The following is a 25,964-nucleotide window of genomic DNA, read 5'->3' as shown; positions in this document are numbered from 1 at the left end:
AAATGCTTTTGCTAGAGGTGCTACAACAGGGAAACGCAAAATGAATCACCAATCTGGTCCAAGTTGTGCCTCCTATCAGAAAGGGGTTATGCCTGCCCCCTTGAAAGAGGCATCTACAGAAACAGTATTGAAAAAGCCACTTCCAAATCCCCTAAAGGTAAAGTTGTGCCATCAAGTTAATGTTGACTCCTGGCAACCACAGTCATGTGGTTGTCTTTAGTAGAATACAGGAGGGGTTTACCATTGCCATCTCCAGCGCAGTATGAGATGATGCCTTTCAGCATCTTCCTATATCGCTGCTGCCTGATATAGGTGTTTCCCATAGTCTGGGAAACATACCAGCAGGGATTCGAACCAGCAACCCCTTGCTCCCTGGGCAAGTTACTTCCCTGCTGAGTCATTAGGTGGCTAGTCCACTACAACAGAATAATTACCACCAGTGCCCATTCTATCTTTTAGGGACAAGTTGATAGATTGGCGATGCCCTCAGTAATACAGCTCTAGGGTCTTCTGGATCAAACTGATTAATCTAGATTCAGTCTGGTTAGGGATGGAGACTGCCCTAGTTGCCTCTGCCGAGGTTATTGCTGACTGCTACATAGGAAGCTGCCATATACTGAGTCAGACCATTGGTCTATCAAGCTCAGTATTGTGTACACAAATTGGCAGTGACTTTTCCAAGGTTGCAGACAGGAATCTCTCTCAGCCCTATTTTGGAGAAGCCAGAGAGCAACCTTTAAACCTTCTGCTCTTCCCAAAGTGGTTCCATCCCCTAAGGTGAATATCTTACAGTGGTCACACTTCTAGTCCCCCATTCATATGCAACTAGGGCGGACCCTGCTTAGCTAAGGGGACAAGTCATGCTTGCTACCTCAAGACCAGCTCTCTGCGATTCTTATCTTTTTTATTTTTTGTGAACTGTAGTTTTAAACCACACTCTTTTTTAGGATCTTGTGTTGGGCACTGCTTTGGCAACCTTTTTCAAGGTATACAATTTTTAACAGAAATAAAATATGCTGAAAAATCAACCAGGGAGTGTGATCATCTCTTGGACCTCTCAGTAATTATCCTCTATAATAAAGAGCCAGGGTGTGCGCCTGTGTCTCTGCGCCCGTGTCTTTCTCAGCTGTTCTGGGCATGCGCAGAGCGCATGCCCAGAACGTCCGAGGAAGATACGGCCACAGGCACCAGGCAGCCATGTTGGCTCTCGGTCCGAAAGGAGGAGAAGCGGGGACCGGGGAGGGCAGAGGCGGCAGCGGCGGGACCGGCCCTGCCACTGAAGCGGCTGTATGGAGCTCAAAGGCCGACATGTGGGAACCGGGAGGGGGCCAGGAGGGGAAGTCGGCGGAGGCGAGTCGGCAGCCGCATCAGCGGCGGAGACGAGCCAGCGGCCGCATCGGCAATGGAGGCCAGCCAGCGGACAAAGCGGGGAAGGCCAGCCGGCAGCCACGGCCGCAGACGAGCCAGCGGGTGGTCTCCATGGTGGTGCGGCAGCGGCGGAGTCAGGAGGCGGGAAGCCGGAAAGGGGAGGCCGGTGGTGGAGGGGGGCCCTTGCCCAGCCAGGGAGACCAGCCGCGGCATGGAGGCTGGCGGCAGTGGGAGGGGGAATGGCGGCAGGAGCCCCAGAGCGCACAACTCCCCTAGCGCCCATTAATTTAACGGGCCTAAAATAACTAGTTTTATTATAATATATGTATATGTATCCCACTCTTCTTCCAAGGAACTGATAAGTATGTATGTAGGCCCCATATTTTATGCTTACAACAACCCTGTAAGGTTATGCTGAGAACCTCCCTGTGGTCTCCCAGCAAGTTGTATGGCTGAGTGGGGATTTGAACATAGTTTCCCAAAGTGCCTGACACCTTAACCACCACCATCATGATGGTTCTTATGATACCAATGACCACAGTAACCTTCTGGGTTCTTTGGTTAAGCTGGGAGTTGGAGAGGTCCGATATTGTTCTGTTCTTCAATCCTTGTCTTCTTGGTTCCATGTAATATTCTAATTTTCTGGGATTGTGGATTTGGGGTTTTCATGAGCTGTACGCCATGATCATCACAATTATAATAAATTAAGGCTTGACTTCTCTCGCTTTGCATGTAATGCGTCTGTCTCATATATCAGTTTCACCTTTTAATTTGCATTACTGAAATTAATGGACTTTTGCACGATATTCTAATTTTCCGAGTTTCACCTGTAAATTGCTACTGGACATTGTTCAGTTCAGCCAGTTATAGCCTCTGAAGCCTAAATAACCTGAGCCTACCTCTGCATTCACATGGCACACTTTACCTTTAAATACCCTCCTTAGTCAAGACTAGATTGACACTGACTAGAAGAAGGAATATCCCTCCTCCGGCAAGACTGGCAGGCAAGTTTTTAGCTTCCAAAATCCAGTTCAAAACAGACATTCATTTCACGAGGCATTTAGAAGAGGAAGAGGATTGCTACTTTTAAACTGATTTCATCAGTTACAGAAGTGGAGAATAAATTACCAAACTGATGGAGTCAGTTTAAAAGCAGCAATCCTCTTCCTCTCCTAATCCTTCAGATTTGTGTTTTAATAGAAACACACAGTATTTTATTGATTTATATAATTATTTTAAATGATTTTAGAGTAGGTTTTTAAAAAGATGTAGTTGTGATTGCAAGCTTCTCTGGAAATCTGTTTCGGCCACATGCAGGGCTATAAATAATTTTTAATACACCATAATAAATAATAATTTCATATTCCCTTATGAGTAGGATTTTGGAAAAAGAACAGAACTGTTTGTTTCTTTGAAACAAACTAGTTACTATAGAGATGAACTTGGGGGTTGTTTCTAAGAATATCAGACCCACAGAACCAGCTCAAATAAGGAAGGCAAAAGTCACAGATAAATAAAGAATTCCCTAACTTTATTTAAGCCACAAAAACCAATGGCCAATTTTTTTAAATCAATGTCCTCACTTTTTTAAAAGGGTTAGTGTTCTAAAATGCACTGAAAATTATACTCGGTTATAAATCATGAGCACTAGCAGAGGCATTAAATGTGCACATTTCTCCACAGACTTTTAAGAATGTTACTTATACAGGTGGCCCTTGCTATTCACGGGGATTGCGTTTTCACCTACAGGTGCAAATACGGAAACCGCGAAAAACAAAATCTCACCTCTATGGGATTCCAGAGGTTAGATATCCACCAAAAAGGGGGGGGGGGAGACGACTAAAAAAGCGGGGAGGAGGCAGAAATAAAGTACTGTACCTTGCTATCCAACAATGCCCCCCCCCCAATCCCAAATCCCTCTTATTTGCCATGAAAAGTTTGCACATTTTTTTTTAAAAAGAGCCTGCACTGTAAAATGGGGGCTGGAAATAACATCAGAAGTTATTTTCCAGGTCATTTCTGCCACTCAAAACCACGAATAGGCAAATTTTAGCCTCATTTTATACTGTGGATAAAGAACCTGGGTCTCTAAGACCCATCTGCAGATACATGAAACCGCAGTTATTGAAACCACAGATAACGAGGGCCACCTGTATGCCAAGTTATCATAACTGCAGGCCACTGAGTCAGGGGGGCAGGGGAGGAGAGCAAAGAGTACAATGTTTCCCAGCCATGAAACCCATAAGGAAAGGGGACACAAACTGGCTGGAAAACAGCCAGTGGGGTGGGGGGCACCCTCATGAGCCCAGGGACATCTGTGCCTCCCCCCTTTTGTTCATGATTAAGCGATGCCTATGATCATGCCCTGGAATCACAATGTAGAACTATCTACATTCCACAAGCTTGCGAATAGCAAGCAACATGCCAGAGACCTGTCTTTTTCCTTGTGAGTGCAACTGGTTTTCCAACACATAACTGATATCCAAGTAGGCAAATCTTATATTAAGTGGCCCAAAGGCTATACAACTAACAGATCTATTGCAGGGTAAGCTTCCATGGGCTGCTGTCCTTTTCATCAGATTTCATCCATGAAAGTTTATGCTAGAATCAATGTGTTCATTTAGGGTGTCACGAGACTCCTGCTACAACAAGTAGACACAGCTGGCCTCTCTGCAAGTGGTTACCTGGTTAAGAAATCCTCCAGAAGTTTTAAAAATATTTATTCTGAAGGACAGGTTTGTTCCAAAGGCTCAGAATTTGCAAAAGCATCAAAATGAGCCCTTCCAGTCCTAGCTCAAAACAAGAGAGAGGAAAAGAAAAGGGCCTTTTATCCAGGCCTTTACATGATTGTTTTAAGAACATAAGAACAGCCCTGCTGGATCAGGCCCAAGGCCCATCTAGTCCAGCATCTTGTTTCGCACAGTGGCCCATCAGACGCCGCTGGAAGCCACAGGAAGGAGCTGAGGGCATGCCCTCTCTCCTGCCGTTACTTCCCTGCAACTGGTTTTATTGCTGCTTCTGTGTGTTTTTATCTGTGTACAGTTTTTATGTCTGTATTCTATATATTTTAAATTAGATTTGTTGTCATATTTTTAGCTTCATACTTTTAATTGTCATTTTCATTATGTTTTTTTTAATTTTTGTAAACCGCCTTGGGATTGTTTTTAATGAAAGGTGGTATATAGATTTAACAATAAATAAATAAAATGAATCATGATCATTAAAAGTACGGTTGTAACTGAGTTCAGAGAAGACTTAAATATCGGTCCCCACCCTCATTTCAATTTTATGAGCAAAACACACCATTTGTCCCCTTTCTGTACAAGGCTGCTTTCAATGCAAAAAATTAAGAGCAATAAAAAACACAAGATTAAAAACAGCCACAAATACCAGATGCCAAAACAGAACCAGCATCAAACTAGAGAAAGCACGAAGCTCACCCACACTCAGGAATCAAGATCTAAGAATAAAAATTCCCGAGAAAACATTTTCAAAGCATGCTCAAAACTCAGCAACAAAGCAGCCTGCCAGGACTTGCTGGGAGCAGGCAGTGGCAACACCACAGAGATAGCCCTGCTCCAGGCTATACTTGCCACTCACAAAAAGAGGGACCTACTGTAAGCTCCCCCTCAGAGTCAAACTACACTGTATGGCAAGCATTTCCATAAAGTTGACATTTTTGTTTTTTCTTAAATGAATAGCACAGAAATGGACAAATCCTTGGCGCCAGGGTGCCATGGCACCTAGAAACTGAACTATGGCGCCTATACATCAGGACTTACTTAATAAAATCTTTATTTGTCCCAGGCAGCTCTGCTTCTGTTCAAAGTACATTACTTGTAAAGGCGATAAAGAGAAATCCATTTACCCTCCACAAATGTCTGTCACTAAGTATTTTAAAGTAATTTTAATGTAGAAAATTAAGTCATTTTTAAGTTATTTTGTCAAGTGTTCATTCTCTTGTTCCTAAATTTTTGGGCTGGATCCTACATCCAAATAACAAGTTGTACTAATAATATTGTTTGGTCTAGGACCGTAAATAAAACTTGACTTGACTTGACTTGACTACTAATAATAACTAATCTGCCTACTTTCCTTTCACTATCCCTACAACTTGACTAAATCTGGTTTGAATTGGTTAGGCATTCCCCAAATTAGATCTCTTGCTCCTCAAACGTTCACATGTCCACCATCTTGGATCGGGGTGGAAGACATCATCACAAACTACACCATTGAGGTGTCCCTGTGTGTCACTCACTAAAACTGTACCAAATTTGATTCAAATCAGTTAGAAAGCCCACAAGTTAGCTCACTTGAACCTCAAACTAAGCATCTGCCAACTTGAATTGGGGTGGATGACATCATCTAAAACTACACCATTGAGGCATTCCTATGTGTCCCTACAGCTGTTGCAAATTTGGTTCAAATTGGTTAGGTGATTCACAAGTTAGCCCACTTGCACCTCAAAAATTAACACATCCACCATCTTGAATTGAGGGTACATGGCACCATCACAAACTACGCCACTGATGGGATGGACACACGGACATACACATGGAATGCTGGGTGATCTCATAAACCTACTGGAAAGTAGGCTAAAAATTGTCAAGGCCTGGAAAATCAACTGAATCAGGTCCCCCCTCCCCTGACACCATGGCATGAAGGGAAGGAGTTTAAACCCTTTTTTCCTTGTTGTGGCCCAATCCAGTCCAAATCCCCCAATGGTTGCTACTTGCCTCAGAAAAGTACTTTGCCATAGGGCAAAGGTTAAAGCTCCCTTCTCCTCCATGCTGCAGCTTCCAAGTGCCCATTTGTTTTTGAGCAGTGCACTTTGGTTCTGCCCAATACAAACTTTTAAGACAGAAGGTGGGCAAAGGACTGGTCTCTCCCAAGCAGTATACAAAAACACAGCCAATTCCCCTCACAAAAGTACTAAAAACATTTCTCCCTCAGCCCTGCAGCAGCCCTTCAGGCACTTGTGTGCAAGAACATTATACCTCTTGCCCCATCTTGGCCCTTTAAACACAAAGGTAACTTCACTCAGTGGTATCTCTGCTGGAAATCCCTTGAGCTACAGCCTGGAGACAAATGAAGCAGAGGACTTGTGTAAGAAATTCAAAATTATTTTGATGCAGAGGAGGATCCTCATTTGGGACAGAAGGAGCGTTGTCCTCCTTCTTGCCAGCCCCCTCCTCTCACCAAACATACAATCTCTGTCTCTCTTCCTTTTATGTTGTTCATGCATTTCCACGGCTTGTCAGTAGATGGTGCTGGCTCTTGGTCTTTTTTCTAAATTCCTCTGTAAAACTATTTCCTCACTCCCAGGGATCCCTTGCCCACAAATTAAGTATTTACATACTTAGTCACTACCCAAATTGCATACTTAGTGCCCCAGCACCCATCAAGATGTGCCCTTCTCTTCTTCCCCACCCCCCCGAGGGTGGGCAGGAGCTAGCCCTGCTCCCAACCAATCAGAAGTCAGAATAGCTTACAGGCACTATTTTGACCAACAGCCAGCAAACAAAGCCAAGCAGATGACCCTCCCTGTCCCCAAAAAACACAAGTAACCTATAAATGTTTCCTTGAGCTCCTTAGAGGAATGGAAGGATAAAATGAGAACAACAATCTGCATTTAGGGTGGTCTTTTAAAAAAGGCTCAAGTATCCTAACTAGATTATTTTTGAAACCATTGGCAGATGGGGGGAAAAAGAAGAGAAGGGAACTTAAAAAAAAAAAATAGACAGGGCATACAGTCTGTGGGACAGATTCCAAACCAGTGTAAATAGGTTCATTTCCCAGAAATGTATATAAAAAACTCTTTGCTGTGTCAAGTTCAGCAATGACATCAAACTGTCACAGAACGTTCAGTCTGATAGTTATGCTTTATTTACTATGGATTGTGTCCAGAAAACATTAGTTATGACTAAGCACTGCTAGAATCAATGAGAAGGTAGTTGAAATTAACTTGTCTCACTGATCTCAATGGTGCTTAGTCATGACTAATTATCTTTTAATGCAACCCATTCCAAGTTAAAGACAAAGTGTGTGGATATTTTAATTAATTCATCAGATTTTTGGTCTACCCTCGCAAGTTGCAACATGAAAGAATTCCCGTCCCATAGTTCACAAACCACATAATCCCCTGCCTAGAGAGATCTGCCATGCAATATCCCTGTATAGTTTACTGCCAATTGAAACAATTTCATTTTTAAGGGCTTTCTCTGCTGCTGATGGTGGTTAAACTTCTACTGTTTTTACCTTTAATATACCACCCTCTGCACTACTTTGATGTTTTATATTGGATTTTTACAGCTTTACCAAGCACTCAAAGCAACATATATGTTAAAAAGTGACTAACAAGGAAGATTATTCATTCTTTAAATTTTAAATACAGCAGATGAGGAAGGCACTTGACTAGGCATCAGTGAAAGTTACAGTAGCATCCCCTGCGTCCTGGGGAAACCGGCTCTCAGCTCTCACCCCGGATGCCACAGAGGACTGTAACAGAAGCCATGCATGGCAGTCACCGTACTCCGTAGAGTAAGCTCTGAAACATTTTGTGTCAAACTTCAGTACATTTGTTTCTCTGAAAGGTTTGAAAGACACTAACAGTGGGTCAATTTGCCTCTGCGGGATTCTGCCAGCCGAGCTGTATAAACCTTGTAATTCCTTCTGCTAATCCAGCCCCCTAGAGGCATCTTAAATTGGGGGAATTAAAGTCATTCTGCATGTAGTTTATTAATTTCAGTCACTGAGCTACACAGCCAAGTTAGGTTAGGGGGAATGAAGTGGAATGCTGCTCCACAACTTCTCTTTAAGGATAGCATCCGCACACCTAAAACCACAGTGTCACTTAGCTGCTTCTTATAATATTTGCTGACTTGCAAGTGAGAATCTGCTCCTCCTCTGGCAATTCCCATTGCTGCTGAAAACTAGTTATGCATGTTTCCAGTACAAGACAATCTGTGAGTGTTTCTCATAGATACATATTTATATAAATTAGCAAGTCCATTAATTTCAAAAGGGTTGGTGAAATGTTTTTGGCATCAGATGGTGTTATACAACAGCACAAGCATTAGCAAATTCAGGAAACAAGAAATGAAGTGCCTTTGTATTCAGAAAGTAATCTAATGCTCTAAATACTAAGTGGTATTTTCAACAATTAAAAGGGTTGGTTGAATTCTTCAAATGAAAGAAGGAAAGTGATCCCATCCCCCCCCTCCCCCGCAACTTTTTGTCAACCTTGAAGTGCCATGGAATTTCAGATCCAGAAATATCATCATACCCCAAATAGGCACAAATGCAGAAGCACTATAGGAGTTTGGCAAACTTGAAAACGGAAACTGAAGTGCTGCAACTTCAATAAAGCATTTTGCAAATTGCAAGGTGAGAACTTGTACAGGGTTCTTGCCCATCTAAGTCAATACTAACACTTTTCCCGACAGCCAGATGGTTCTGTATGCCAACCAATGTAATCAATCATTTAAGCCAAATACATAGCAGAACTATAGAACAAACAATATAATCATTTCCGTCCAGATAAAAATGACAACCATTCATTGTCAAGTGTCATCTTTAAAGCAAATCACATTTTGATGGGAAAACCTTCTCTGTACTTTAGCAGCTGCAAAGCCAGCAGCTTTCTAGACAATCTTAATGGACAGAAAGAGACTTTTAAAGACTAATACATTTATTGTGGCACAAACTTTCATGAAGTAGTTAGTAGAGCACTTTCTTTCAGATACACGAAGCCAGGGCAGGCATCTGGGGTCAACATAGCTCGGCGGCTGCTGAGAGCTGAGGACCCTTCAACACGGCACACTGCTGGTCCCCAAGACCAGCACTGTGTTCAAAGCTTTCATGTGCTGGTGGCAAAGCATGTGCTGGGCCCATGGAGGGCAACTGGTCACAGGTCTCCTGGAACTTGGAGCCAGTCCTGCCTAAAGCAGCCACTTAAGTTGGTAGGTATACATATGCATGAGTAAAAAGGAAAGGAAAAATTCTAAAGCCCCAGTTCTGGAAATACCTTTATTGGGACCAACCAAAACAACAACAAACCTCAAGCAAGCTTTTGAGTTATTCAGACACCAAACTGGATGTTAAGCAAAGCAAAAAGGAAAGGGGAAGTGGAAGTAGGCTTAGTGTAATAACCCAAAAAGCCTGTAGTTTACAAGAGTCTTAAAAGCAAGGTGTTTTTTCGCCCCCAAATTTATATTCCACTCTTCTTCCAAGGAGCCCAGAATGGTATACATAGTTAAGTTTCTCCTCACAACAACCCTGTAAAGTAGGTTAGGCTGAGAAAGAAGTGACTGGCCCAGAGTCACCCAGCAAGAAGGAGTTTAGCAGATTTGTGTTGATTAGGATCACTAGATGCTAATCTCAGGCTGATTCTAGAACTTCTGGAATGAAGAAAAAACAACAGCATCTGTTCTTGGGTATTTAGAAAATATGAAGTCTAGCAATTACTCTGTTCCATCCCTAGTGCTAACTAAAGCACACAGACCTTTTGTAAGACAGAAAACAGAAGTAAAGAGAAATACATCAATCCTTATATTAGCAAGGATCGGGTTGTAGCTCAATGCTACATTTGCTTTGAATGCAGAAGATCCCAGGTTCAATCCTGGGCATTTTCAGATAGGACTGAGAAAGACTCCTACCCGAAGCCTTGGGGAAGCTGCTGCCAGTCAGGGTAGACAATACTAAGTTAGATGAACCAATGGTATGACTCGGTAGAAGGCAACTTCTTATATTCCTAGTAAAACTGGAGATTAGTGGTGGTAAACTAGGTAGAGCAGGCCTTGACAAATTTTATTTGGATTGAGAAGACAGCCCAAACATTTAAGAACCATGCAAAGGTCACTTGACCAAATTACCAGAATTAGTGATGGACATTGTGGAGGGGGAGGATAAATGGGCTTCTCTTATCCCCCATACAAGTTAACATCCCCCATACAAGTTAACATCCCCCTTACAAGATACAGGGCTGCCTGGGGCAAATAAAGGTTTTATCAAATTACTCTACCTCTGATTATTCTAATCTAGGCACCACAGCTCCCTGGCTCCTGGGATTTGTCAAGCCCTGAGGTAGAGAGAGCAGGAGAAAAATTAACAGTATTATCTAGTGGCTGGAGGGCATTTCACCATCAAAAAGTAAAAGTCCCACCTTCAGGAGGTAGATCAGTTTTCTTCAGTTTCAAAGGAAAATGAACAAAGCTTACATACAGTGGAACCCAAAGGCAAAGCAAATGCGAGAGATAGCACTAGGCTTATCACAATTCTATATACAGCACAAATGTATACAAATGTCCAATCAGAGTGAGTTGAGCAACTCCCAACTAACAGCCTTAGGTGATAATACTATCTTTCTTGCTACTTTCTTGCTAGTATCTCTGTAGTATTTTCTGTAGCAAGAAGGCCACTCCCATAGCTTGTTGAGCACAGATTGGCTAATGTCTTCTCAGTTCAAAATGCATTCAAAGTGGTTTAACCAGTTTCTGAACCTTTTATTTTTTAAGTTAACCAGGTAGTAAGGAAGAAGATTAGCTTTCTTTTTGAGTTGGAGGAAGAAACGTCAATAAACTGTGCTATGCTGATGACACCACTCTGATAGCTGAGAATGTGGATGATCTGCAATCTCTAGTAATGAAAGTCAAGGAGCACAGTAAAAAAAATGGGACTACGACTAAATGTAAAGAAGACTAAATTAATGACAAAAGTTAAAGCAACCAGCCTCAAAATGGATAATGAAGGCATTGAAGTGGTGGATAGCTTCTGCCTTTTAGGATCGACCATCAACAATAAAAGATCCACCAGTCAAGAAATATGCCACAAACTAGCACTTGGTAAGGTTGCAATGAAGGCCTTGGAAAAGATATTCAGATGCTGTGACATGTCTATACCTATAAAGATTAGAATTGTTCGGACAATGGATTTTCCCATGACACTCTATGGATGCAAAAGCTGGACATTGAAGAAGCAAGACAGAAAAGGTATTGATGCTTTTGAACTTTGGTGCTGGAGAAGACTTTTGAGGATACTATGGACAGCCAGGAAACCAAACAAATGGAGCATAGGACCAGTCAATCCAGAATTTTCACTCGAGGCACAAATGACCAGGCTCAAATTATCATACTTCACACATTATGTGAAGACCCAGCTCCCTTGAGAAGTCCATAATGCTGGGAAAAGCTGAAGGAAATAGAAGAAGAGGACAACCAGCAGCAAGGTGGATTATGACAGTAATGAATGCACCACTGAGAGACCTTAAAGGCCAGGTTGAAGACAGATCATCCTGGAGAGAATCTATTTACAGGTATGTGGTCACTAAGAGTTGACATCGACTTGATGGCACTTAATCAATCAATCAATCAAAAAGGAAATACTAATGAACCAAACCAGGACTGAACCTAAGTCTTTAGCTATTTGAATATCTTAAAGGAGGAAAGAAGGAACCATCTTATGACCAAATCAGAACATTGGGCAATCTCACCCAGTAAAAACAACTCTGACAACAATTCCTACAAGTCTGCTACTCAATATCCTTTTTAATCATAGAAGATGCCAGAGATTGAGCCTAGGCATTTACACTTACAAAGCATCAGTGTAAATTGTAAATGTAAATTTAATTAAATCATAATTTAAATGTATAAATGTAGAAATGCATAAATGTAAATCATTCTTGAATGTATCTACAATAGCAGACTATTGGTTTGCTCTTAAGTGCCACTAAACAGGCACAGTGTCACATAGAAATATTAGTACAATCCAGAGGAGTCCTTCCACTAGCAGAAGCCTTGTAATGGTGGAAGAAGCAGGTGGCTGAACTCCTGAATATAAGCATTTCCATTGCATTGTATGTGTACTTATTTTCAATAATCCTTACAAGCTAGTAAGGTTAGCTGATACTACCATCCCTGTATTGTAGATGGGGGTGGTGAAGATGAGAGAATGCCTGTAGCCACTTAGCAAATTTTTTTGGTAAGTAAGATATCAACCAGGGATTTCCTGTCACATAGCTTCACTGCTGTGCCAATACCGATTGATTTAGAAGAGTTTTGTCCCATCTTGCCATTCAGAGAAAGTTCAAGGTGGCTTATAATAAAAGCTAAATCCAGACAACTATTCATTCAAGCCAAAACAAAGCACACTACGAAGAGCCAACAATTTGTTTTTTTAAAAAGACTAATTAAAGGCCTGACACAATAAATAGTCAGGTCTTCAGTGAGTGAAGAAAAACAGAAAAGCAGACTTGAGAGCTAGATAAATCTCATGGAGCAGGGAGTTCCACATCCTAAGGACCACTATGGAGAAGGCCATCCCATGTGTCACTGCCAGCCACGCTTCTTAGAATAACAAAAGGTGCATAGGAACATAGGAAGCTGCTATATACTGAGTTGGACCACTGGTCTATCTAGCTCAGTCTTGTCTTCACAGACTGGTAGCAGCTTCTCCAAGGTTGCAGGCAGGAATCTCTCTCTATCTCTATCTTGGAGAAGCCAGGGAGGGAACTTAAAACCTTTTGCTCTTCCAAGAGCAGCTCCATCCCCTGAGGGGAATATCTTACAGTGCTCAAACATCAAGTCTCGCATTTATATGCAACCAGGGTGGACTCTGCTTAGCTAAGGAGACAAGTCATGCTTGCTACCACAAGACCGGCTCTCCTCTCCATTTTGCAGAAGGCCCTTTCGTGCAAATCTTAATCAACTGGCAGATTCAGAACAATTTTTAATGGGGCGCCCAACAAATAAAGTTTATTATTTATTATTATTGTACTATATGACCAACACAGTCTTTTAGGTAATGCGGTCCCAGGCCATATGGGGCTTTAAAGGCAATGACTGACACCTTCAGCAGCATCCAATAAAGCTGGAACAATAACCAGGTACTAAGTTCCTGAAAATTGACCCTAGTCAGAATTTTGGTAGTGGCATTTTTCACCAGCTGAAGTTGCTGAGCAGTCTTCAAAGGCAGCCCCGCACAGAAACCACTGCAGTAGCCCAGTCAAGATGCAATTAAGACATGCATGACTGCAGACAAATCACTCTGTCCAAAGCACAGCAGCCGTGCACAACACTGCTGTGGACAAAATCAACATGAAAGAAACACTGACTCTCCTTCACACTCACCTGTTCTGGGGAAGCCAGTCCAAACTCGTGCTGGCCCTCACTGAATAAAGGCAGTTCCTAACAATCCTTCAAGTGGCATTCAGGGCAGAGCTGCACAATCCGGGGATAGGATATTGTCATCAGCTTCCCACCCACCCCACTTGTATTGTTATGGCTCTACTGAAGGTCAGACTACAAGCCAAGAATTTAGTTAAGAGTAGAGACCGGAGGAATGGTGGAAAGTGCTGCAAAAGCAAAACGTCACTGTCACTGTCGGGATGTCAGGGGGGTGACACAGATGCTTTAAAAACTTGCAGTATTTTAGCTAGACGACAACTGGTTCCAATTCTTTGCGTGCTGCATTACCTCTTTTTTGTCATCACACCTCAGAAAGTCTGATGTTTGTTTTGACTTCTAACGCCAGAAGCTCTCACATGAAGGGCTCTGGATATTGTTAAATTTAGACTGAAACAAGCACAAGCCAGTAATGTACCTTTTTTTTCTTTTCTTTTTAAGAAAAAAGAAACCTAAAATAAAAAATAAAAAAAACTGGAGAGCAAAAATGTTTCAAGTCCACTGTAGTTGCTGTGTAAGGTTATCTGTTGCCTTGGCAACAGCGTATATCTTAGTACTAATGGCCTGTCCTTTTGCCAGGCAACAAACAACCTTGTGATGCAACTGCACCTGTCTCAGCTATGCGTTGCTATGGAGACATTCTAGTTACTATGGTTACCATCACGCTAATCGCCTAGCAAGGGCAGACATACAGCCGTCTCCCGCAAAAGCCCAGCTGTTCCTCCCAATCTCTGCCTGAAGATTGATTGTCTGGCCATGTGACAGAACACACCACTCAACCGAGATGCACAAGAACTTCATTAACATCACTAGAATTAAATTACTTTGGACGTTGCTGCTTCTTCAAAAAGGGAAGAAATTGTTGTAGTTGGGAGGAGAATATTAACAACAAAAACCTCAATCCAAATGGCATGTTAAACATTGCTTATCAAACCACAGCTCTGGAACCCATTCTCCAGTCAGGAAAACCAGGCAGGAGAATGAAAGCCTGAGACAGAAGTGATTTTGATAATACTGTTAAGTTTCTGGTACAAATCATTTCTTTCCAAGCTAGGAACACAGGAAGCTGCTTTATACCGAGTCAGACTATTGGTCTGTCTAACTCACTATCCCCTGCTAACTGAGCAAAAAGTTAAAGTGTGCTGTTGAGTTGGTGTTGACTCCTGGCGACCACAGAGCCCGGTGGTTGTCTTTGGTGGAATACAGGAGGAGTTTACCATTGCCTCCTCCCGCGCAGTGAGAAATGATGCCTTTCAATATCTTCCTATATCGCTGCTACCCGATATCAGTGTTTCTCACAGTCTGGGAAGCATACCAGTGGGGATTTGAACTGGCAACCTCTGGCTTGGTAGTCAAGCCATTTCCCTGCTGTGCCATTAGGTGGCTTTCCTAACTGAGCAAAGGGGCACCTTTTTAAAGTGGTGATTCTCTCTTTTTAGCAGGGGGAGAGCAACTGGCTGTGTCCAGCCCCAGCGCAGCATCCCTCCAGTGGCTATTGCTGGTGTCTACCTTATGTTTCTTTTTTTAGATTGTGAGCCCTTTGGGGACAGGGAGCCATTTTATTTATTTTAATTTCTCTATGTAAACTGCTTTGGGAACTTTTGTTGAAAAGCGGTATATAAATATTCATAGTAGCAGCAATATCGTCTACATTTACTGGCAGCAGCTCTCCAAGGTTTCAGGCAGGAGTCTCTCTTAACCCCACCTTGAGATGCTTGGATGTGAACCTGGGACATCCTGCATGCAGAGACTCTACCACTGAGCTATGGTTCCATCTCCTAAAGGGACTATCTTACAGTGCTCACATGCAGTCACCCATAATACAAACCAGGGCGGACCCTGCTTAGCAGAAGGGACAACTCATGCTTGTTACCGCAGACCAGCTCTCCTCCCCACAAAAATAGTTATGTTTATATCCCATTATCATCTTACACCTTTGACCCCTTGAGCAGGCCAAACCAACCAACCTACAACTGCTGTAGTATTTCATCAACACTTTAATTTCTCAAGTCACACATTCAATGAACAGGAAAGTCCACGAATTTTCACACAATGGGCCTTGGCAACCTGCATAACAAGACACACTCACTTCACAGAGCAGGTAACCACAACAAAAAGCTTTCAGTTACCTGGAAGCAGAAGCCTACATGAGAGACTGGAGAGTTGCTGTGGATAAGACGGCTTCCCAAACACAACAAGCTAGAAAAGGTTATTCATCAGCACCCTGCTTTCAGAAAAGTGCCCATCTACCCATTTCAGCAAAAAAGAAAATCTGGATTGTTTTCTTGCATTTTAAATTGGCAGCTGCTGACCCCAGGAAGTTGAGATTTTTTGTAACATCCACTGAAGCACTGCAAACTTAGCCCGATGAATTACGATGAACACAGGGGTTCCACCAAAAATGGTAAGAATGGCTGCAGATTATTATTATTATTATTATTATTATTATTATTATTATTATTACTACTACTACTACTACTACTACTACTACTACAACATTTATATCCAGCTCTTCCTCCAAGGAGCCTGCAGATTATTATTATTATTATTATTATTATTATTACTACTACTACTACTACTACTACATTTATATCCCGCTCTTCCTCCAAGGAGCCCAGAGCGGTGTACTACATACTTGAGTTTCTCTTTCACAACAACCCTGTGAAGTAGGTTAGGCTGAGAGAGAAGTGACTGGCCCAGAGTCACCCAGCTAGTTTCAAGGCTGAATGGAGATTTGAACTCAGGTCTCCCTGGTCCTAGTCCAGCACTCTAACCACTACACCACGTTAGATCAGAACAAAGTGACAGATACTTTAGTGGATGTCTTAACATGCTTTTTGCAATTGCTATAATTCTTTATCATAGAAGAGGGCAGAAAATTGGCCAGTGGTCCACCAACAGACTGGTGCCCATTTCAGGTCGACTACATAGCACCTGTTTGCTCAAATTCTTGCAAAGAATGATGGACTGGATGGGCCTTTGTCTACCACTACAAGGTATTTCTTCTGCTGTTAAACAAGAGTGCAGACTCAGGATCACTTATCACAGATCACTTCCACCTTGACTGTTAACTAATCCCAAGTATGCACTCTTACTTTGTAAATATAACATGTTGGGAGATCATAGGTGTGATAAGAAAATATAGAAGTAGACCAGAGAAGACTGAAATCATCCCATCCTGATTTATGGTGCTTGCCTGACTGAATATTCAAGCAGGAGAAACAATCGCCCATACAAGCTTTCAAAGTACTTTCAAGCTTTCTTACCTTTGATATGCCTGAGGAGATGCGGGAGGTGTGCTGAACACATGCGAATATGGGTGATAGGGTGTCTTTTTCAAAGCCTGGATGAGGTTTTGTCTATATTCTGGGTCTATACACCATAAAGACCCCTTCCCGATACTCTGTAAAGAAGGGTTTAAAAATCAGTTTTCATGGCATAAGCATATTTTAACACTTCTCAGAAAAGGGAAAAGATCCCTTCATGCTTCTGAAGGATTGCAAATATCATTTCTTTGCCACATATTTTTGCTTAGGCGTTGCTGTATTTCAGTTTTTATGTTTAAAAAAAATCAGGGCAGTCTGATACCATAAGAAAACTGTAAAGATAGCTGTTACTATGCTTGGTATAGTAATCATAGTAAGTGAACTATGATTAGTAATTTTCTGGAGATTCTTTCTTTCTCCCTCACACACAGAGATACCCCAAAATTGTTCTTCGCTGCCAAATAAGAAAACAAATAAGGCTCTCTGACAGATAATAAAACTTTTATTCTTTTTGCTGCTGTAAAAGAAAATTGAAGGAGGGTTGGTAGGGTTTAAGCTCCATAGCAACTAATTTTAAAAATAAAGTGGTCTTAATCCTTCAGCCAGCAGGCATAAGTGACAGTCTACCACAAGAAGTTCACTCATCAACTTTCTTTCCTGCCTGATTAAATATACACACACTGCAACAAATTAATAATTAAAGCAAAGCAAGGGGAAAATATATTTAGGCCTATGTACTTATTTAGGAGATTCGTGAGTTTAGTTTCTACACACAGAGGATCATCATTTTTTCAGCTTGTCTTATGCCAAACTTTACAGTTTATTTTCTAGTTCAGAAGGTTCTACTTCTTTTTCTTGGCTAGACACAGTAGTAGTGCAAGAGAACAGAAGGTTCAGGAACAGAGTCACCCTCCAGAATACTGCATGGAACAGTCGTGGTCCAGATTCAGGGTGCCACCGTAAAATACTGTAGGGAGCCTGTGCCATGCCCTGTTGTAGGCTTTTGCAAGAGTATTAGATGCCGGCAGCTGGGAGACCACATGGTGGTCAGTCACACAACAGCAGACAACGCTGCTGAAACTGGTGAGAGCAGTTGCTGCTCTGCATGCAGAAGGTCCCAGGTTCACTCCCTGGCATCTCCAGGTCGAGCTCCTGCCTAACATCTTGGAGAGCCACTACCAGTCCATGTAGACAATCCTGAGCTAGAGGGACCAATGGTCTGACTCGGTATAAGGCAGCTTCCTATGTTCCTAACTTCCGACAAGCACAGCATCCCACCAATGGCTGTTGCTGGTGTCTATCTTTTCTAGATTGTGATCCCTTTGAGGGACAGGGAGCCATCTTTATTTATGTATTATATCTATGTAAACCGCTTTGGGAACTTCTGTTCAAAACTGGTATAAAAATATTTGTCATAATATTTGTTGTCGAGAAAGAGCTGCAAGCCCCAATAGTGCCTTTATTCTTCCCAAGACCAGTTGTAAACTACCTCAGCTAGTCTCAAGAGTCTTGGCAGATTGTTGCACAACAGCTTGATGGACCTGAGCCCAGCTATGTCTGAGATTTCCTGCGATTCAGCTGCCCAAACTGGCTTGGGGCAAGGAAAGCATAGCACCAACGCAGTGGGGAACAGTTATACATTTGCATCCCAGGTGCTCCCCAAGGCTTTCAACCTACTTTCTGACCTGAACAGCAACCTTCTCTTCCCCCGCGTGGATAGCTACTTTGGAAAACACTAGCTAGTGTTCTGGGTCCCCTAATGTAGCTCTTTGGATTGCAGCATATGCCATTAAAATGGAGCGTGAGTATTTTAAAACACATTAGAAGAATATAAAAAACCAAATGCCTGAGTACCTCTTCTCAGTCAAACAGAAACTAAGACTGTCTGAAACGACACCATGAAGCTATTCTCATGCGCATCAAAAACTGCGCTAAGGAAGCCCAGCCCAGTTTTTGCTGCACTTATGTACAGCAATGCCCGGTAGTAGCGTGGCAGCTTAGCCCGGGTTTTGGGTGTGAGGGCAACCCAAAAGTGGGCTAAATGCTTGTGTGTCAGTGCTGTGCATCTTTGCGCAGCAGCTACATACAAGCAGCCGCCCGACCAGCGTGGGGAGGCTCCCCATAACATGCCATGCACTCACTCAGTGCATTATGGAAACCCCGGGGGCCCACCGCCCCCAAACCTTCCTGCTCTCTCCCTGCTACTGGCAGAAGCCTGCAATTGTCGGGTGGCCGATCTGGCCACCCAGCAACATGGACGGGATAGTCTGTGGGGGAGGTAAGCTTTTCGCGGCTTCCTTCCCTTGCCCCGTCCGAGCCCATTCTCCCGTCATGAGGATGGGCTCAATTTGGAAGTAACAGCTACACGTTTGGCCATCATTAATAGACTTTGGACCCATGCTTTCCCTCCTCCCATCACATGCTCCGATTCCTTTCTGGGTTAGACCGAACCATCATTTGTTGCAACATCCAAACTGGTAGGTTTCCAGTTCTGGTTTGGAGCCAAGCTAATCCGCTTGATTCAGACATCATAGCAAGCTATCATTTGCTCAAACTCAGCAAGACATGGGAGGCGGCTGGCCATTGCATGTGAACTGGGCCAACTCTTAAATTACTGTGCAATGTTTCTTATACTTCTGGGAATGCATTGTGTTTAGTTGGGGGGGGGGGGTTAAATCATATTTCCAAGAGGTGCTTTGTTACATTCTGAAAGCTTGCACAACTCCAGAGGTAGTCGAGAAGAGCTGTGGTTCAACAACAGCTCGAGTGCCAAAAGTTGCCTATCCCTGCTCTAGTCAAGAGCATGAAAGCTGTGAGGAGTCCAGCAGAACCAACAGGGACACACTGCTCCTGTCCAATTCCCAGGGGAAGTCATCCATTGGGGTTGTTTGGACTACAGTGTGCATTCTACCTGGGGCTGCCCTTGAAGGCCCTTTGGAAACTTCACTGGTAAAGAACGCAGCTTCAAGATTTCTGACAAAGGTCAGATGGTCACAACGTTCTACACCTTTCCATCTCCAGCTGCAGTGGTTGCCAGTATAGGTCTGGGCATGATCACGGTGCTGGTTATGACATTTAAAGACTTAAATGGTGAGGGGTCCAAATAAGCTAAGTGGCCTTCCCCGCCCCACTACAAGATCTTTCAGAGAGGCTTCTCTTGTGCATCCCACCAATTTCTAAGGTCTGTCTGGAGGAAACAACATGTAAGAGTGCCTCTCTGGGTTGCTCCCACTCTGTGAAACTCCCTGCCACATGTAATTTCAGTTGGCACTCTTCTTGTCAGTTTTTAAGCATCAGTCAAAGACATTGGGTGGCATTCTGCAGTCTCCCGTTGATGCTAAGGACCTGCTAGGGCTGCTCAGTAACTTCAAAGGCAGACCCAACCATGGAGTGATGGGGCTGCTGAGTAATGCCTAAAAGCATTTTGGGGCAGCAGCATAGCGCTCCTTCGTCCTTCCATTGGAAAGAATATTAGACTGCCTTAATGTCTGGAAGCTCTTTAAAGGCATTCTGCAGCAGACCCAGTGGGTCCTTAGCACTGATGGGAGACTGTGCAGAATGCCAACCATTTTTATTCCAGCAGACCTTCCCACATTATCCCTAAAGCCACTATTATTTGGGGGTTTGTATTACTTCTGTGGATATCTTTGCTTTTTTCATGCATTAGTTTTAATCTTTCTCTTCAGCTTATTTAATCTTTATATCCAATTTATATTCAGCTGCCCTGAATTTTTTTTTTAAGAAAAGGATGGGATATATTTTTAAAAAATAAATAAAACCATATGGAATATTTCTCTAGCTATTCTAATTTTCAGCTAAAAACCATAGACAACTTCATTGTGCTTAAGGCGACACAATCATCCTGGTACTCCATTATGGATGCAAATTATGACTGAGGCATCTCTATTTAACCCACTGTAGAGCTGTTTAAAGAGGCACATTGAACCCATTCATTCATTTTAGTAAATTAGAACCTGTTTTTCTACTATGAAATCCTTAAAAAGTGAGGAGCAAGACTCAAAGAGAAAACAAAATCCATGCAATGTAAAAACATTTTTTAAAAAACAAAACAAAACCAGAGGAATGAATCAAAACCACTAGAGGACACTAACCACAAAAAGAAAACAACTTTATAAAAGGAAAGCATCAGCGTCCTGGATTTAGCCCAGACTCATTGGAGCTCATACAGAACCAGTGTTGTACATATTTGATTTGAGATCAGTACTTAGACAACCACTTTACTACAAGCACACTAAAAGCTGGAAGGAAAACCTCAACGTGGGCAGAAAATGAGCAAATGACCACACATCTAATAATCAGGTCAACTGAGAACATCTCCCTGTCTCTCTGACTTTAGGAAGAATTGTTAAATACCACAATTGCTCCACCTCAGTGGCATATAGAACATAGCTGTGACAAATTCCAGAAAGCAGCATAGTGAGGAGAGGGGGAAATCAAAGTGATGTGGTGAGGAGCAGGGAGCTGTGTGAAACCTGCAGCCTATATGCTTTGATTAATCTTTATATTTTGATCAATCGATCTAAACAGTATTTGGTCCCAGCCAATGGTAGCAATATAGAGGTTTGGCAAGGAACTGCAATAGTTCTTGGTTAGTTGGAGAGAGGTGGACAACAGTCCTCCAAGTCTTCAATCACAGTGTTTCCCAATAGGTGTACTGTAACCAGAGAACCTGTGGGTGAATGGGAGGTACTGGAAGACTTGGAGTGACCTGTAGATCTGGTGTTTAAAAAAATCTGGGGGAAAAGAAACCTAAGGGGGCTGAAAAAGCCCCAAAATGCCCCCATGTAAGTCAATGGGACAGAATGTTTGAGAGCTCAGAGTGTAACTAACATATAAGCAGATGGGCAGAGCTAATGGAACTCAGTGGCGAGATGGGGGAGGTGGGAAGGAGGGGTGGAATAAAAAGTTTGCAAAGTTTTTCAGCTTGAAAAATACTCCCTCAAAACAGTCACAACCGCTTCTGTTTCTGAGGGGGGAAGTGTCTAACACTTTTTAGTTTTCTTACCGCCCATTTTACAGCTTTGTGGTTTGAGGCAGGGGAAAGGGTTTGGATAGCTTCTGCCTTTTAAGATCGACCATCAACAGTAAAGGATCTAGCAGACAAGAAATACGCCACAAACTAACACTTGGTAGGGTTGCAATGAAGGCCTTGGAAAGGATATTTAGATGCGGTGATGTGTCTACACCTATAAAGATTAGAATCGTTCAGACAATGGTTTTGTGCATGACACTCTATGGATGTGAAAACTGGACTTTGAAGAAGCAAGACAGAAAAGATATTGACGCTTTTGAACTTTGGTGCTTGAGAAGACTCTTGAGGATACCATGGACAGCCAGAAAAACAAACAAAGGGATCATAGAACAAATCAATCCAGAATTTTCACTCAAGGCACAAATGACCAGGCTCAAACTATAATGCTTCGGACACATTCTGTGAAGACAGCTCCCTTGAGAAGTCCATAATGCTGGGGAATGTTGAAGGAAAGAGAAGAAGAGGATGACCAGGAGCAAGATGGATGTACTCAATTACAACAGCAATGAGTGCACCACCTTAAAGGCCAAGTTGAAGACAGATCATCCTGGGGAGAATCAATGTATGTGGTTGCTAAGAGTCAACACCTACTTGATTTTTTTTAAAAAAAATATTTATTTATTTATCTATTTATTCGGTTATTCGGTTATTTATTTATTTGATTATTTATTTATTTGATGGCACTTAATCAATCAATCAATCAATCCATCAAAGGGTTTGACATTAGTAAGCCGTTGGTGAAGGGGTTACCCCCTGTCCCACACATACAACATTAAAAAATGTGTGTATGTGAACTCTGAGGAACAGAGGGGGAAGTTGTGCACTGAATCTTTTAATCTGCTGATCACTGTGTGTGAGTGCAAGAATTACTCCCCCCCCACTTCAGAACAGGGATATGCTACAACATTTTGTTGCTGGTCCATACTTCTAACAAGTGGTGGCAGCTGGGGTGCAGGTGGGGGGTAGAGCAGAAGGCAGAGTATACCTTTAACTGCTGTTAATAGTTAAACGCTCCCACCACCTGGCATCCCGAGCAGACGTGTTTTTGCACTGCTGACCCCCTAAATGGCTGCCACGCAGGTACATTGGTCAGCTGAGCAGCAGGGGTGGGGCAAGCCGCTCTTTGTCCCCCCCCCCCGCCCCCAGTGCTTGTGGTTACTATTGGTCATATTAATAAGAAAACACTGCTAAAAACCTGACTCCCCTACCCCCGCTTTTAAGTGAGCAATAGGAGTTTTGCTACTGAAGAGATCTGAGACTCTTCAGAGAAGATGAGGTTCAATAAAGGAGCCTCACACAATACTATGAGAAACCCTGGTCTAAACTGAAGTTAACAAAAGCAGAATGTGCTATACATATTGTAGGATTCTCCACCAAGTTGCCAATGTAGAAAAGAATGTAACCATTTAATTATGAGGGGGTCACTTGAAGGAGGAGAAAATGCGCAATGGCCACAAAAGGTCAATCATGTACCAGAACTCCCTGTTTTGGAGCAGGGGTGTGGAAGGAAATTCTCTTGACATTCCAGTCTCTTTCAGTGAAGAGATGTCAAAGGACTAAGAACAATGATCCAGACTGAAGCATCCTTATCACAGTAATAGAATGATTACATTTGAGTCATGAAATACTTAAGGGGTTTTTTTTTAAGCCAACACTGACACGATTTTCTTCAACACTGAAAAGGTGTGAAGAGCTTCTCGTGTGGCTCTTTGGGGGGTGGGGTGGGGGGCACTGCTTTTCCAAATCAGTGGAATTTAGACCAATCAGTTAGTGATTAATTTCCATCTTCCGACATTTGGCATGCTACTCCACCATCTCTCCAAAGCCAGAAGTCAATAGCATCTCTAATCAAAAGCCAGGAGGAAAAAAGCCCTCTGATTACATTTGTCTCCAAGGCAACAAGTAAGTACAGAGTGGATTAACAACTCCTTGATAATCTTGGCAATGGAATGTTTCAAACTCCTTGAGTGCATTTCCTCTCAAGACTAGATGGAGTCATTTATCCATTGGCTTTACTTGATCTTCAATGATTAATGAAAGTGTGTCACCGTTCCAACCTCACAGGTACATCCATTAAAGTTTCTAGTCCACATTGCCCATGCATATCAATATTATTTAGTGGTTTTGTAAAGCTCCACTAAGTGAATACAGACAACCACTTGTGGCACCAGCTACACACTTACCACAGTCTGTACATAATTTGGTAAACCACTACTATCTTCCCTAGAAGGAACAGATATTTCCTTCAGATATATACACTTGTGCACATCATCCAAAAACCAGGGAAGCAGAAGTTGCAAGATTCCCTTCAACAAAAGGCAGGGCAATACAGAAATTTTATTTTAACACACTTCTACCCTACTGTTCTCCATGTCCTAGAACAACTTACATTTTAAAACACACCAAAAACAAACAACGTTATTGAGGAGTTACATTTAACACTAATGCATAACTACTTTGTATGTAGCCTTTGGTATTCTCCCACCCACCCACCGCCCCGGGCTCACTGCTTAAAGCAATTTCTTATTTTGCTACAGGTGACCAGACCAGTAAGAGTCTAATTTTACAAAGGCATGCTGCTTCTTTCAAGCACAGTCCTTCCATGGAGCCAGTCACCTCAAGCGATAGATGGTTGGGGCACCAGTGGGAGACAACAAGATGCACCCTGCCTATCTCCATCACCTCACCACCACTGAAGTAGCTCTTTGCCAAGCAGTGAACATAAGGACAGCCCTCCTGGATGAGGCCTAAGGCCCATTTAGTCCAGCTTCCCCACAGTGGTCCACCAGATGCCTCTGGGAAGCCCACAAGCAGGAGATGAAGGCATGCCTTCTTTCCCTCTGTTGCTTCCCTGCATCTGGTATTCAGAGGCAACCTGACATCAAGACTAGGAGCCATGCATAGACCTGTCCTCTTTGAATTTGTCTAACCCCCTTTTTCTGTCATCCAAGCTAGTGGCAATCGCCACATTCTGTGCCTCCATAGATTAATTAGGTGCTGTGTGAAAAAGCACTTTATTTTGTTAGTCCTAAATTTTCTAGCAATCAGTTTCATGGGATGGCTCCTGGTTCTAGTGCAGTGAGAGAGATCTCTCTCTATCCATCTAAGCAATGGCTGTGCTGCTGCTCGGTACACAGTTGCCAAAACAGCCCCCCCTCCTCCTCCGTGACAGCACCTTCTACCACCTCCACCTGCCTCAGCACTCTTCTCCCCCACCCCACTGAGAGAAAAAGTGGAGGAGCGTGCTATTGCTACTACAAAGGAGAAGGTGGAGGAGAATGCACATGTGCAAAGGAAGCAGTATTTGGCACCCTGCTTCATGTGCACTGAGGTCTTGGGCCTCCATTAGCTTCCTTTCCTTGATACCAGAAACTGTCTCTAATGTTTTCATACTGGTAACTCTATGTCCAGCTGAAGCCCTAGAGTGATGAGGATCCACTATTTGTTCAAAGACAACACGCTTTCCAAAGCAAGGTGAAATGCAAATTAGTGTCATTCTCTTTGTCAAAACAAAAATTAGAGAAACTGGTGGATTTTTGTTTAAAATCATATACTTAACTTGTAAAGTGTTACCAAAATTCATATTCTCTCACATTCACAAAAGAGGAAGTCCAATTTGTTTGCTTGCTGAGGCTGAAATGTTGTGCACAGTAATAATCATGCAAGTCATATGAAATTGTAAATGGATATGGGATTGCAGCCAGACTCTTGAATTACTGACTTGCACAAAGTTACAGAGGCCTGATCAGAGGATGCTTGAAGCGCATTGAAAGTTGAGATCTTTATTTTATTTAGTTCTTTAAAAAATCTCTCACTTTTCTTTCATGCTAGAACTCAGGCAGACTCGTACAGCATTCCCAGGTGACCACCCATCCCATCCAGACCAGACCCAGCCCTGCTTAGCTCCATCAGGTTTTCTGCCTCATGTGCCTTCAGAACCATTCACATCGACCCCTTTACTATGGAGCCATACAGGTGACCAAGGACTGCACGCAAGGATCTCCACAGATGTACAGTACTATTGGCAGTGTTCTCTCTAACAAGGCCTATCATCTGTAGAGGGCTGAATTCAAAGGAGGGAAAGGAGATGGAATTCTT

At 42.7% G+C, this 25,964-nt stretch overlaps 1 protein-coding gene across 23 annotated transcripts in view; it reads right to left on the bottom strand.

Annotated features, from left to right (window-relative positions):
- The window catches only part of FOXN3 (forkhead box N3), a 397,500-nt gene that overhangs the window by 120,132 nt on the left and 251,404 nt on the right, over positions 1-25,964 (bottom strand). For all 23 annotated transcript variants that reach the window (XM_053258886.1, XM_053258818.1, XM_053258878.1 and 20 more), the window contains one exon: positions 16,814-16,950. In XM_053258886.1, coding sequence (XP_053114861.1) covers positions 16,814-16,950 — 137 coding nt within the window. The remainder of the gene's footprint in view (positions 1-16,813; positions 16,951-25,964) is intronic.

This window comes from Hemicordylus capensis, chromosome 1, assembly GCF_027244095.1.
Source record: "Hemicordylus capensis ecotype Gifberg chromosome 1, rHemCap1.1.pri, whole genome shotgun sequence".
In the NCBI taxonomy this organism is placed as follows: domain Eukaryota; kingdom Metazoa; phylum Chordata; class Lepidosauria; order Squamata; family Cordylidae; genus Hemicordylus; species Hemicordylus capensis.
Note: the sequence above shows the minus strand (reverse complement) of the source record. Positions and strands in the feature narration are given on the sequence as shown.